Source organism: Drosophila rhopaloa, unplaced genomic scaffold (genome assembly GCF_018152115.1).
Source record: "Drosophila rhopaloa isolate 14029-0021.01 unplaced genomic scaffold, ASM1815211v1 contig_2, whole genome shotgun sequence".
NCBI lineage: Eukaryota > Metazoa > Arthropoda > Insecta > Diptera > Drosophilidae > Drosophila > Drosophila rhopaloa.
Genome location: NW_025335083.1, coordinates 16,850,431 through 16,864,429, shown reverse-complemented (window position 1 = coordinate 16,864,429; position 13,999 = coordinate 16,850,431). Strand labels below are relative to the sequence as shown.

General features: G+C 36.4%; 2 protein-coding genes across 6 annotated transcripts in view; one reads left to right on the top strand and one right to left on the bottom strand.

The window, feature by feature from the left end:
- LOC108051878 (disintegrin and metalloproteinase domain-containing protein 10) overlaps positions 1 to 8,535 on the bottom strand; it is an 86,633-nt gene extending 78,098 nt beyond the window's left edge. For 2 of the 4 annotated variants that reach the window (XM_017134143.2, XM_017134139.2), the window contains exons 1-2: positions 8,293 to 8,535; positions 6,999 to 7,483 (exon numbers count right to left, since the gene is read on the bottom strand). In XM_017134143.2, the coding sequence (XP_016989632.1) occupies positions 6,999 to 7,062 (64 nt within the window). In that variant the 5' untranslated portion in view covers positions 7,063 to 7,483; positions 8,293 to 8,535. The remainder of the gene's footprint in view (positions 1 to 6,998; positions 7,484 to 8,292) is intronic. The other 2 variants (XM_017134142.2, XM_017134140.2) reach the window with 2 other exon arrangements.
- Positions 8,536 to 9,404: 869 nt separating this feature from the next.
- The window catches only part of LOC108043812, a 51,076-nt gene continuing 46,481 nt past the window's right edge, over positions 9,405 to 13,999 (top strand). Inside the window, exons 1-2 of one of the 2 annotated variants that reach the window (XM_044460491.1) lie at positions 9,405 to 9,564; positions 11,582 to 11,833. In XM_044460491.1, coding sequence (XP_044316426.1) covers positions 11,815 to 11,833 — 19 coding nt within the window. In that variant the 5' untranslated portion in view covers positions 9,405 to 9,564; positions 11,582 to 11,814. Of the gene's footprint in view, positions 9,565 to 11,460; positions 11,834 to 13,999 lie in introns of both variants that reach the window. The other variant, XM_044460490.1, reaches the window with a different exon arrangement.

The window sequence follows — 13,999 nt, the reverse complement described above, 5'->3', positions numbered from 1 at the left end:
CAACCAATTATTTATTTGGCTCTCACAATGTTAAACGCACTGTAAATGTTGGTATTGTTTTCCGTTAGTATTTGCTGACAGGTACAATTAAAGCTAAACTACATATTTCAGAAAAACGTTATAGCATTTATTTCAACTCAATTGATATTCTGTTTTAAGGAATCACTTCATTTAATAAATTAAATACCAAACAAAAAATTGGTGATTTGTTCTTTTATTTAATGTTTTTAAGGAGTCATGGTTAATTATTTTGATAGCGTGGTTTGTTATCTAAGAGTTAAAAAAAAAAAAAAATTAAATAATGCTCCCAAAAATATCAGGGAACTATGAATCCAAACAAAAACATTTTTCTATTCCATCTAATTATCCGCGTTTCTCCAGATAACTATTTTTACAGTTTTCTTTGATCTCTACACACACGTTCAGATATGACATTATATTCGCACACAAAGCAAGCGCCAGCGGCTATTAAATCGTTAGCTGCATAACAGAAAAAAAAGGCATTTCATATTTTAATTCATTAGATTTTTATACCGTCAGCTTTTAGAAGTTAGACAAAGGCGATTTTCCATTGTCCCTCCTCAGGACTTTTTTTTAGCTTAAGGGGCAAAAACCTGCCCACAAGGACGTGAAAAAAATTCGAGTTGCTATAGTTAATGTATAATTCTTATCTTTAAATTTATTAAAAGTTTTAATTGATGTAAGTTTGCAATACTTGCTCAATTCCTTCATTATTTTTTCAATCAATTTTTTTATTTCTTTTGAGTACAATTTAATTGACAGAAATGTCACTATCTTAATTTTATGTACTGTCAATTTCGGGGTTAATTTCAAGGGTGGTTTTTCTTGGTGGTGACCGCACAATTACGAAGTGTTCAGAAAGGGTTGTACATTTGTAATAAATCGTAATCGGTTTATATACTGGCAAAGCTATTTTCAGATAACAAAAGTACATTGATTGCATTTAGATTTATTTTTAGAATTAGTTATTTTTTTAAAGTTTTAACTGGACTTAATAATTAGCATTATGTAGTTAATGATATTACAGGAAGGTAATACTTTAATTAATTTATAAATTATAGTATAGTATACAAATATTTTAAATTTAGCCCTGAACCGACATAAACTGGCATTTGTAACGGTCTCTTTACGATCATAACAATGCTAATAATGATTATGAAACTCTACGCACTCTTGCAGGAAACGCCACTCAGATTGTTACACTTTCGTTTCTTTTCATGTCGGCTTCTACGTGCTTTCCATCACCCGTGACACCCCTATTTATGGTATATGGTATATAAATCACATTTAAATGAACTGAAGCATAGCTAGTATATCTACATTTAACGTTGCCTATTCAATGACTTAATGGCTTTTGGACCGATTTTAGTAAACATTTTCTATGCATACATTTATGTGTATGTAAAATGATTTTTACAGAGCAAAATTTGTTGTGATAATATCTCTTTATCAATATCTCTTTAATTTGATTTCATCCATTTTATTTCGTTCAACAAACGCTAAACCGATATGCAGATAAATGACGGTTGGGAATAAATTACTTTTGTATAGCTATTAATCTGGCTGTTTCACAAAATCAATGCTATCGAATATGTGTAGATGTAGAACAGATAAAAGAAGAACAGTGAAGAAGATTTACGCTATTTAGATTATGGATTTAGAAAGAATTTTATAATTAAATGATTTAATTTAAATGATTCAAATATACTCTTGGCAATAACTTTGTTTTGAAATGGCACCGCAACTGTTAAATGATAATGATTAAATGATGAAGAACTCCTAAGAATAAGCCTAACAAAATGCATTTTTTAAATTTTAAGTCCGTTATTTTTTTAAATGTAGTCTACTATTTCGAGCCATCACTTTATTTATATTTTTTTGTTATTTTTGATTGAGAAAAAAAGCTGACATAGACGACCTATTTTTCAACGAAATACAGATCTTTTTTGATTTTTTTTTTGGGAAGTTTTGATATTTGTTTGTTGCATATCAATCCATTTTTATTGGCAGGAGAAAAGCCAAAAAAGGAAAAATTACATATGATATTGAAATGGCAAAAGATTGCTGCAACTATTTGCTGATGCATGAGCCAATGCACGTGTACACATTTGTATGTACATTTAAGCTGAAAAAAAATATTAAGACCATTAAGTGAATTAAAAAAAAACTCGATGGAAATTCGCATTTCTTAAAATGTACGAACTGATGCATTCATTTTAATAAATTTGCCAATACAGAGGACGTATACAATTACTCTTATAATTGCAAACCAATAATAGTAATTTATTATATAAGGTTATATAATTTGCGCTGCATTTTTTGATATTCTGACTTTTCGTTCTATCAAAATGGATAGCTTCTCATATATGGGAAAACTTTTCATATTCATATACGTACATTCCTCTGCATATCTGAGTCTCAAATGAAATATTTAACCGCATACAGTCAACCCAACTCTTTGCCCGAAAGTTTGCCTTTATTGGCAGCAATCTGCGTGCGCGGTAAGTCTGGGATGTGTACAGATGTGTATTTGCCCCACAGGCAGGGAAAACAGAAAGACAGAGATTCCAGACACAGACAGACCGTACATAATGAGCAGCATTAAAACTAATGAAAATCAACTTTGGCACACCGACGAAAAACGCCGGGGAAGCCGACTAAAAGGGCGCATCCGAAAGGGATGATAATACCCCCACAAAAGTGCGCAGCATAAAAATGTCGACTTCTGTGGCAGAGTGGAGACACAATAAAAATAAAAGCAAACGCCGCCCCATCATCGACCTCCCCACAACCCGTTGCCAACCAACTTTAGACGTCGTAACCCTGAGCAACAATAAGAGAATTGCGAGGCAGACAAAGTGGAAAAACGCATAAAGATGAAGACGCAACAATGAGGAAAATGGTATAGCAAAAATCTCTCGAAAGCCGTTTTTTCATTTCCTCATAGGTACAAATCGAATAAGTCGTATGAAAAATTGGGATATATAAAAAGTAATGAACAATTTTACGTAATCAAGCTAATTTACTAGTATAATGTAAATAAGTTTTACATTTTTTATGTTGAGAAACGTTTGCTAAATATCCGAGCAGTTATCTCAAGGTTATCATAATTAATTTTTTTTAAATGTAGGGTCACCTTTTCATCCACTGGAAAAATGTATCTGCGGCCCAAAGGACGAAACTATACATACGTTTGTGTTCACGTATATATATGCACATAATTTTGTGCCCGAGTCAAATGAATGTGAATCTGCACTTGAATGCGAATGCGAAAAGCGAATGCCGACACGAAAATGTGCTTTGACTTGGACTTGTTCTCTTAGTTTTCTCCTTTATCTGCGCTTCCCCGTTTCATTTTTGTTTGTTTTTCCATTCGTTTTGTTGGTGTATCTTGTATCTGTAGCTGCGTCTGTGCATAATGTATCTCCGTCTTGGCGAATCGTTTGCCTCTGTTTGTTTATGCTTCGCAACTTGAATGGGGGAAAAAATGGGAAAGAGGAATGAAAAGAAAAGAAAAGTTTTTATGCCTTTGTCTGATGCTCGTCTGTTTGTTTGTGTATCCCCTCGTATCTCTGTGGCTTACCGCGTAACTTTAATAATTTAATTAAATTTTACCAACCTCCACCATCCCGCTGGTGTCATGCGAGAAGTCCCGCTTTGATTGTTATTTAGGCCATTTGGCATAATGAGGCAGCATAATTCTCACATAAAATCCAATTTAAGCGCATTTTTAGTGGCCAACTTTGGGCTTCCTGATTGAATTAAAGGCTAACCAAACACACATTAATCAGAGTGTCAAAGGAAAGTTGAAATCCTACTGGCACATATTTCAAACAGAAACGTTTTCCATATATGTCAATGTATACATTATATCCAAATGACTTGTTTATCAAATTCCAGAGTCCCGATTCTTCTTCTGAGTCATGATGGATGACTCAGTGATATTACTCTATACCAAAAACGTTTGGCTTTGCAAGACTTTCTTTCAAATTTTGTCTTTTACACTTCTTTATTTAAAGATCGTCTATAATATTTAATATTAATTTTAAGTCGGATACAATATACGCAGTAAATAGTATATATATGTGTAATATTAAACGACTCGAAAAACATTTTGAGGATTTTGATAATAAATACAAAATGGTAATGCGCAGGCAATCCTTTAAGTCGGTTTTGAAAATGGGCGAATGTGACATTACAAACGCGAGTTTCACCTGCCAGGATAACGACGTTTACTCGATTCCACCTTAGCTTTCACCCTCGGCAAATCCATTTACATTTCTGTGCATGTGCAGCACCCTAGAAGGCAATTTACATCAAGTCACGCCCTTTCATTAAAGCTACTCATCAATTTGAAGTGCCACGGGCTTCACTCATTCAACAAGCTTAAGGGATTTATTCACCACATGTACATTCGTATATAAATACATGTATGTATTTTTATTCGGTTGCCACTCGGCAAACAATAAATGTCAGTCGCATGCCTGGTGACTGGTGATAGTAACACATTTTGCAAGGAGAGATACATTTGTATCTGGCAGATACGACACCAAATACAGGACAAACCCGTCCATCATCTGAATGGTATTTTCCAAATAAACCATTTACAAGAGATATCGCTGTATACGGTTTTTAGGTCATTTTTCCGAATGTTATGAAAGAGCACGAATCTCCTCATCTGCGGTCACGTTGTCATCTCTAGTTCGGATGGTGGCTTCATTATTTGTTTGTTTACTATGTTGCACTTGGCACGTACGGGAAATAAAGCAAAGGAAAATTGCATAAATGCCCAGGCAAAGTGTCCATTGTTCTGGGCCCTATCATCCAACGTTCCTCCTGCCCCTGACCACATCATATGTGATTTATGACCGCTCTTTGCTTGGCTGAAATTATATTTGAACGAACTTTTAGTCAACAGCTTATCAATAATAATAAAAACCAGAAAAAGCCAGATGTGACACTCGAAATTCATTTCACTTGTGAGTAGAATATTGAATTCTTAAAGTTCGGAACAACAACATTTTATGAATCCAAAACAAAAAGATGCTGATAAAGTTACGTAAAACAGTAGCCACTATCTTAGGCTGAAACTGAGATATAGATACGGGTGTTTGATGTTTAAGTATCTTTATCTTAATTCCCAGCTGTATCTTGTTTCTGTATCGCAGAACTGTTGCTCTTCAGAGCACTTTTTATATATATTTTTATTTCTTTCGTTTCCGGTGCTTCTTTGTGAGAGAAAAAGTTTTCTATGATAGCTGTTGCATATTTATATTTATAATTTTGTATTTTGCATCTATATATGTTGGGTGGGCAGACAGATAATGCCGAGACATTGACCTTTTTTCGCTGAGACTAAGCACAATTTTTCGTTTCTTGCCTTCTCTATTCAGCTTGATTCTCGGTTCTTGTGTCTGCTCTCCTTCTTTGTTGTCAGATTAGCCGGCCAAGTGGATAAACCAGTTTTCGTTTCTGCCACTCTGCCATCTTCGCCGTCCGATTCTTGGCCCTCTCTGTGTGCCCATGTTCATGTTGCTTGACTTTGGCTAATTAGCCAAGTGTGGATGTTGTTGTTGCTGTGGCTGGGAGCCCTGCCCCGCCTCGAATTTCGTAATGTTGAACTTAGGAAAATCTTGCCAAGCAAACAAATTAGTTGAAGTAGCAAAAAAAGTCCCAGGGCTTAATGCTGCTTTTAAATATTCACTTTTATAACATTTTGTACAATTTTAACTTTTTAAATTATTTGGAAAAAACTCTGGCATTGTTTAAGTCTAATTTTCTTATAGTTTATGACTAATTTTCTTTCTTACCATATTATTCATCTGTTTAACATACAAATTTTTTATATTTTACAACCAATATATAATTTTTTAAAACTTTGTTAGTCTTTTTTGTTGAACCTATTTGACTGTCTAACAATAAAAATGGATGAGTCCCCAGAGTCTTGCTCATGTCTTCATGACTCAACTTCTGCTTTCTGCCTCGTTCGCTTTTTCTGACTCTCAGCTCCACAATGGATTTGCTTTGTTAAAATAAATAAGTAGAATCTGAATCAGATACATACATGTAAATGAGTAGCTAACTTACATATGTGAAAATGGTATTCACAGGTAGATATTCATCTACAATGTTATTAGAGTCGGGTAAATTAAAAACCTTGAAACCTGAAAGTGAGAATACAAGTGAGAGGTAAAAACACTAACGTCGTGTTTCGCTGTTTCGAAAACAATCACATTGGATCATTAGAAAAATACTCTGTCGATTCATTTGAAGTGACAAAAGAGAAATTAAATTAATTATCACGAGCAACCCTATTTGCCTAATAACAAAATACACTCAAAGGGTGAAGAAAGAAAAGACGCAATTAACAAAATTGTCTACTAAAATTATAAGAGGTCCTCCGACACGCCACCCTTAAAACAATAACCTCCCAGAAATCCTCTCGTCAATTATCCTGGCAAAGTACGTAATTATTTTTGTTGCTTGAAGGGTTCTGGGTGAAAATGTTAACTTTGTTTCCGCCTGATTGAGCATTTATTTCAATGTTATTGTCTATGGGTCATTTTCACCACCCAGGGTTGTATTACATTTTAAGCTCTGATTGTTGTGGTTTCTTTTGTTTCTTGTAAGTCAAGTGCACAATAAAGCAAAGACTTTTTGATAAAAGAATCAAAAAGAAACTGAATTTATTTTAGCTTACACAAATGGCTATTCAAGTTGAAGCTCAAGGTTGGATTACTCAATAAAATAAACTATTCTTTCAATTAGAAAAATATTGTTCCGAGATTATATAGATTCGAATAAACGATTAAGGATTTCTCCCACTATATTTCTACATAAATAAGTTTAATTTTTGTATGTTATTATTTGTCAGTTTAACAAACAATATAATTTGTTTGGTAATAGCAAAATAAAGAAATAGTGGAAATTTTTGTTTGCTAATCGTCAAATTATAGTTAAACTGTTTTGAAACTTACCATTTACGATGATGATGAAAATGATCGATACGAATACAATCTTGAAAGCACATTTTGATGACATTATATGCGATGGGGATCCAACGTAGATGGTGTCGACTAAACAGAATTAGCACAAATTTCTGTTTGCTTAGTTTGTTGGGAGGTCGTTGTTTTGTTTTAATAATTTCCTTTTGGCAGTAGTTGGTTGCGTTTCGAGCACCTACCTCAAGCTACACTCTGCGGCTTTTTAATCAGAGCTTTGCACTTTCCATGCCATTTACAAATTTAGCACTTTTTGCATGGGCCATAAAACTTCGCAGCACTTTTTCGCACGCACGAATTATTTTCGCTATTTTTTTCTCACTTTTTTCGAGCTCTTGTCACGTACACTTTTTCTTTTATTTTTATTTTTTCCAATATTTTCTCGTTAAAAAATTAAAATTGAAATTAAAAAACGAACTTTTTTGGTGGTTTTCTGTGTTTATTCACTGGATTGTATATTTCTAAAGAAAAAGGGGCAAATTCACATTAATTTATTTTGTATTAATTTTTTCCATTAACAAATAATAGTTCAATATAAAGATTTATTTTGTAATATTATTTTCTCTTTAACAAATCGAAATTAATAACGTTACTTTTTTGTAATATGGATAGTAATTTAACAGAAATTCGTTACTGTTTTCTTTAAAGCGGATTTTTCTCTTAGTCATGACCGTTTTTATATTATTCTATACTAAATTTGTTTTTCTTAAAAAACCAAAACAAAAATAAAAGCAAAAGACACACAAAATACAAACAAATTGAAAATCACAACACAGCAAAGCCAAGAACAGCTATTGGCCTCTTGCTCGCACTCGTGTACATTCAATGAGCAGGCGCAGAGAGGAGACCGAGAGAGCTAGTGCGAAGGCAACAACAGAGAGCGAGAAAGAGAAACAGACAGCTGCAGCGCAAACGCAACGAAATGCATTAAATTAATTATTGTTGCTTTTGAAATTGTTGTTGCGACAACACAAACATGAGGCAGACTTAAACACACGCAATATGTTTAAAATAAACAAACAAAACACTGTTTGGATGTGTTTGAATTCAAATTTTTAACAGTGAACGGTTTTGTTAACTAATTTAACAATGTTTTTAGCATGTTTACTTTTTTTGTGTTTCTTTTTCTCTCTTTTATGGTGTATCTCTCTCACTTCTTTGTGTGTTATGTTCTCTGATTGCCTCTCCCGCTCTCTCTCTTCCGCTTTGTGTTGTCCGTAAATTAAATGCGTTGAAATGCAGCCATTTTGTCTCCGCAATTGGCACTCACTTAAACTCCTGTCGATTTTTCTGTTTAGCCACAATTCTCAATGGGCCAAAAATGGGGGCAACTTATTTGATTAACGCACATTTCTTAAGCTTGGCGATTTATTTATTTATATTTCGCTCACCCGCTCGCACACCCACATACACGCACGCACACAAACGCAGCGAACACGCGTCCAGCGATTTTCCGACTCCCACGGCGTTCCGAGATCCGTTACAAAGATGCGCGTCCAAGTCGCTAGATGGGTTTTTTTCGACTGCCGTGGGGGTGGCAAACCTTCGATGCCAACATCGACGCCATCGATGTTTTCAAAACATCGCAGATATCGATGTTTCGCGGCGCATAATCGATGTTCTTCCATCTCTTCCACTGTTATCAGACTCTGTTAATTTTCACTATTGTTTGCTCGCACTCTTTTAGTTTAAGCTCTAGTTTAAACCCCTTAAAAAATTATTTTGGCCTATGGCACTGTTAAAAATGTGTGATTTGACTTATCGATAAATGAATAAGAAGTACGTCCACTGTACTATTAATAATTTCATTATATGAATAAAAATCACATTTTCCTTATTTTTTACCAACATATAAGTTTCCTGTCCACTGGTAGGTAAACTAAATAGAAATCGAAAGTAATTATCATACAAGTAAAAAAGAGAGAATTGAATTTTAAGAATGTTGTTAGATTTCGAAACAATACCTATTTTCCAGAAAGAATTTCAAAAAAAGCGCCTTGGTGAAAGTTATGTAGCATCCCTGGTTCAACTTATCGATAACAATCATTTGCCTGGTGGCAGCCTTGGCGTTTTTATGCAGCAATGCCAGTCTTTTAATTTCTTTTGGCGCGTTGTAGTATTTTGAACTGTTTAGTGATGAAACTTTATCTTTAGATTATATCTTTAAATCATAAATTGGTACATGAATATATCCTCTAGCAGTTCCAATGTTGAATTGCAGAGTACATATACACTCAGTCAGCTGTTCCTTTTTTGAATATCGCGCGCTCTCCTCAAAGCTTGATTGGATTAACCGGATTTTTTAGTGCCAAATCCATGAGGAAAGTGACTGGCCTTGATTCGCGTCACCTGGCAACACTGCGCCAGATGCTCTTCGTTTGTTGTTGCGGGTGGACGCCGTTACCGTTACTCCGCGTATGCGTATCCGTGTGTCTGTCCGCGTTACCCGTCCGTGTCCGTGTGTGGGTGTAGGTGCGAATGTGTGTGTGGCTTTAGTCGCGTGTCGTCGCCGCTTTCATGTAAAACGAAGAATGTGCAAAAGGTAAAAGCAACAACGAAAACAACGCCAAAAACGGTGGCAACAACAGTGAATGATAAACAGAAGCGAAGCAACAACAAAAAAAAACGCGAGCAAACAAAAGTTGTGAAATATTTTGCTTTTTTTTGGCCTGGTCTGGTGGCAAGTGGCAAAAACGATATAAAAAGCACTTCTCAATACAAAAACTGGTTTACTGAGAGAGCGAGAGAGGGAGCATTTACTGCAAGTGCGAATTTAGAATCTCATTTGCTGCCGCACAGTGGTCACCTTTCAACTTGCCCCACTGTGCGCCCAGAACTTGTTTTCCCCTTTCTGCTCCTTCTCACCTTCCCCTTCCTCTTTACCCCTTTCATTAGCTGTTTTAGAATGCATATATTGTTTATGGCAATCTCACATGCAGCGCCCCGAAATCAATAGGAAAAACTGTTTTCCCCGAAAGAGCCGTTACTTTTCGGGAAAATCCCCGTTCAATTCCCATTCCCTGCCAGCAATCAGCTGGCTCTGCAGTCGACGCAGCTCTGCCGACTTCGGCAGAGAACGGGCAGAGGAGGGGTAGCAGAGGGCGCCTAGCAACAGCGGTTAATCAGGGACGGTTCACGCTTGGGCTCCCAAAATCTTGCCAAACTACTTGTTATGTAACGGAAAAGAAAATTGACGCGCCAAATTTTTGTTATCCTTTGTTGTTGCTAAAAATAGCTATCGTGAAAACTTATCCTGATTTGATAAAACTAACTAAACATCTTTGTAAAGTTATTTTTGTGCTTTTTTGTCTTAAAAAATATTTAAAATGTGGTCGTTTCTCTAAAAAGTAATGATTATTAAAAAAGAAAATGTTTCAAGAAAATTATCATTTTTGAATTCAAGTTAAGAAAGCTCTTTTTTTGGTCTCAAGAAGATTAAAAGCATACTTCATCAGACAGATAAGATTCGTCTGGACCTAATGAACGTTTTTGATCTAACTTATCTTTTAAAAAGTCAAACGACAGGAAAACCTGAATCGAAATCTTAGTACTCAAAGCTGGCATGCAGCTTTTTAATTTTTAGATATCAAGAAGCCTTCAGGAAATCGTACTAAAACTGAAACTCCCTTAGAAGATTACTGATTTTCTTTTGGGCCCCCGCTACCTATGTAATTCCGGCCCTTTCCTCTACCGCCGTCAGCTGTGCGGGCAGTGCGCAGGCGCCTCACACGCACACACCATCAGCAGCCACAGGCAGCAGCAGGATAAAGACCAGCCTGCCAAGTTAACTGCCTGACTTTGGCCCGCAAAATTGCATTGCTGGCGTCTCGCTCGCACGCACTTACTTCGGCAGTAATGCCGGAAAATGGGGGAAAATGGGAAAAGCGATGTGGGCCTCGTGCGCGGCTCGAAGTTCGCATTTTGCAGTTGGCAGTCGGCAGTCGGCTTTACATAAGTTGACGTCCGTGGCAGGCGGCCCGCTCCTGGAACAAGAATTCAGTGCCCGGCTGCAGGTCCTTTGCTCAGGTTGTGTGAACGCGCTTTCAGTTTTTCCGGGGGATCAGCTGCTGGCGCTTTTGCAACTGGTTCGGATTTTCCCATTTCTCATCCTGATTTTTAAAGTTTTCTTTTTTTAGTTTTTTTTTTAATTTGTTCTGCCTGCAAACCGGCTGGATGGCCAAAAGGTTCGTCGACAGTTTGTGTTTTTTCAGCTGTTCGGCTTGTTGAAAAAAAAAGAAGTGGTTAGACCTCTTTTTTATTACACTTTAATTTCGATTTTTGCCATTATTTATCTCATTTCTCAACTATTGCTATTTGCCGCCTGCGTGGGCCACTTTCAAAAGCTTTTTGTGGGGCTTCCGTCGATTAATTTTGGCGTTTTTTTTTTCCTCATTTTTGTTTCTTTATTTATTTATTTCGTTTTCGTCGTTTCATAAAGCCAAAAAACTTGATTTGTGCGCACGGCCAGCCGTAAATCAATTTAACAATATCAATTCGGTCGTAAAACCGTTTGAAAAAATCACGTCTAAACGAATTTATCCATATAAAAAACCATGCAGCCGAAGTGTTAATGTTAATCGAGAAACTACAACAAAGCCAGAGAAAACAATATGTGAGGCGACTTAAAAAGTTAGCTCTGCCACTCGAAAAGATGGCCGCCAGGATGTGCAGCGTCGCTTCCATCGTCATCATCATCTAGTTGCAGCAGCAGTCACAGATACTCACTGATACAGTTACAGACACAGATACACACGCACACCAATGCAGCTGGCAGCCAGACACTCGCACACCAATGCCAGTTCCTCTTAAAGGTGAGTCGCACTTAAAGTTTTACATTTTAAATACTCTGCAGTCGTAAAATTGGGTGAACTGAGAGTCCCTCGAATTCGGGAGCGGATTGTTAAAACTTTGACCTCACAGGGTCTTAGTTATTGAAGTTATCCAGTTTAAATCGCAGTACGATTTGTGATTGGAGGTAAACGTTTCCCATATCACGTTTGATTGTCAATCGCCGAAAACCCTTATACATATATTCAAAAATATAAATATTTAAATTAACATTTCACATTATTTCATTTTTAAAAAGATTAGATGCAATAAAACGTTTGAATCAAATGAATGCAATTTAATTTTCCGAATACTTGTCACATACCAGAAATAACCAAGAACACAGCTAAGTGTTTATTTGAGGATTTCAATTATTCTGACTGTATACAAAGAAAAAGTAGTGTCAATGTAATTATAATTATTTAAGGGTCCCAAAATGGAAGCCGTACGTCATCGACAATAATGGCGTTCTGTTTATCTCACGTAAAAAACATTTCTGCAAGGTCATAAAACGTTTACACATCAGACAGGTATTGTCCAGGGAAATTATTCAAATTTCTTTTTCATTAAACAGTAGTTTAACGGCGAGATAAGATTGCATATCAGACTTATGGATTTTTAACAAGTATTAACTATAAATACATATACGAATATGATTAAAATAGCTTATATTTTAAGTAAGGGTGGAAAAAAAGAATATTTCACTGGAAAAGCTGAAAGTTTTAATATTTCAAACAGTTTTTGCACGAAGATAGCCTCAATAATAATGTGTTATTTGTTTGCTATCAATCCGATTATGTGCCATTCCTTGCCCTTCTTGCTCCTTTTTAAGATAATCTTCAATAAATATATGTGCGGGCAAATGTATTTTGAAACCTTCGTCTATCAAGCCTTGTGAAATGTCCAATCAAGACGAGAATGGCATGATGAATGACCTCAGCATTCCCATCAATCTTAAACAATTGTCCCCCTTCGTCTGCCAGCGAATTTTTGCTTGAATTTCTTTGATATTTGGCGACTATCCGTTGTCTTTCGTGAGTTGATTTTTTGAGCTTGCGTGCTTAGAGCATCTCAAAGTCTAACATTTCTCATTCGGTTTTGTGTTGGCAGAAAAACCCCAAGCGCGAATTTTTATAACCGCTTGGAGTCGGAATTGGAATCGGATTTGAACCCGGGGACGAAGCTGGGATCTGGCCAGAGGAGAGTTCAAACCGAGTGGAGGGCTGTCTTTTTTTTTCTTTTTTTTTATTTTTATTATTATTATTTTTGGTTTTTCTTTTTCGGTTTGGTTTTGGTCGCGAGCCCATTGAAAAAGCTCGTCAAACCAGTCGCCGTTTGTATGTTGTTTTTGCTTTTGGTGGCTCTGTTTCCTAGGCCTGGGCAGCAAACTGGCCCCCGTTGATGACTTTTTACATAGACGTTGGCCCGAAGAGATACCGACTGAGATACGAGAGCCAGGCCAGGCCAGCCAGCCAACTAACAGACAAAACACACGTATCTAAACTTGTTTGAAACGTGTTACATTTTAAGAACGTTCGCCGCAAGCGGCAAGTGGCAATAATCCTTTCAAACTTGACAGTGCTGCCATGTTCGAAAACGCGAAGGGCCTGCCCCAGTGGGAGTGGCATGGATTCTCGCTTTTCTCTTGTTTTTTTTTTTTTTTTTTTTTGTTGAATAGCATGTGTATCGATGTATCTATGTAACCGCATCTCTATATGCTGGCTGTCAGTCTTTTTGGGTCTGCAGACATTTTGGCTGCCTTTGTTGTTATCATAATGTTATTTCTGTTTTTTTTTTGCACTACACACGGGCTCTCTCCTTTTACCCAAATCCCACACAAAATGGTCATAAAGAACGGACGGAGAAAAAGTGAAATTGATATTTTCGCACAAATTGCCGTTAACAAGGATTGGTGGCTGGGGGGTGTGGGGGGGTGGTATTGCCTGGAACCTAGGCAACGAAAAATTTGCCTGTCAAAATTTGGTTGAAAATATGCAGCAAAATGAAATGGGAGAAATAAAATAAAAACGGTTAGGTGCAAACGGGAAATTGTTTACCGTGGTTCCAAAATGATGTAATTTCGCGTGCTCGTGCAATTCAATTTCCTGCCAACGGAAGCCCGTGTCGCTCTGTTCGCCCATTGAAGTCAA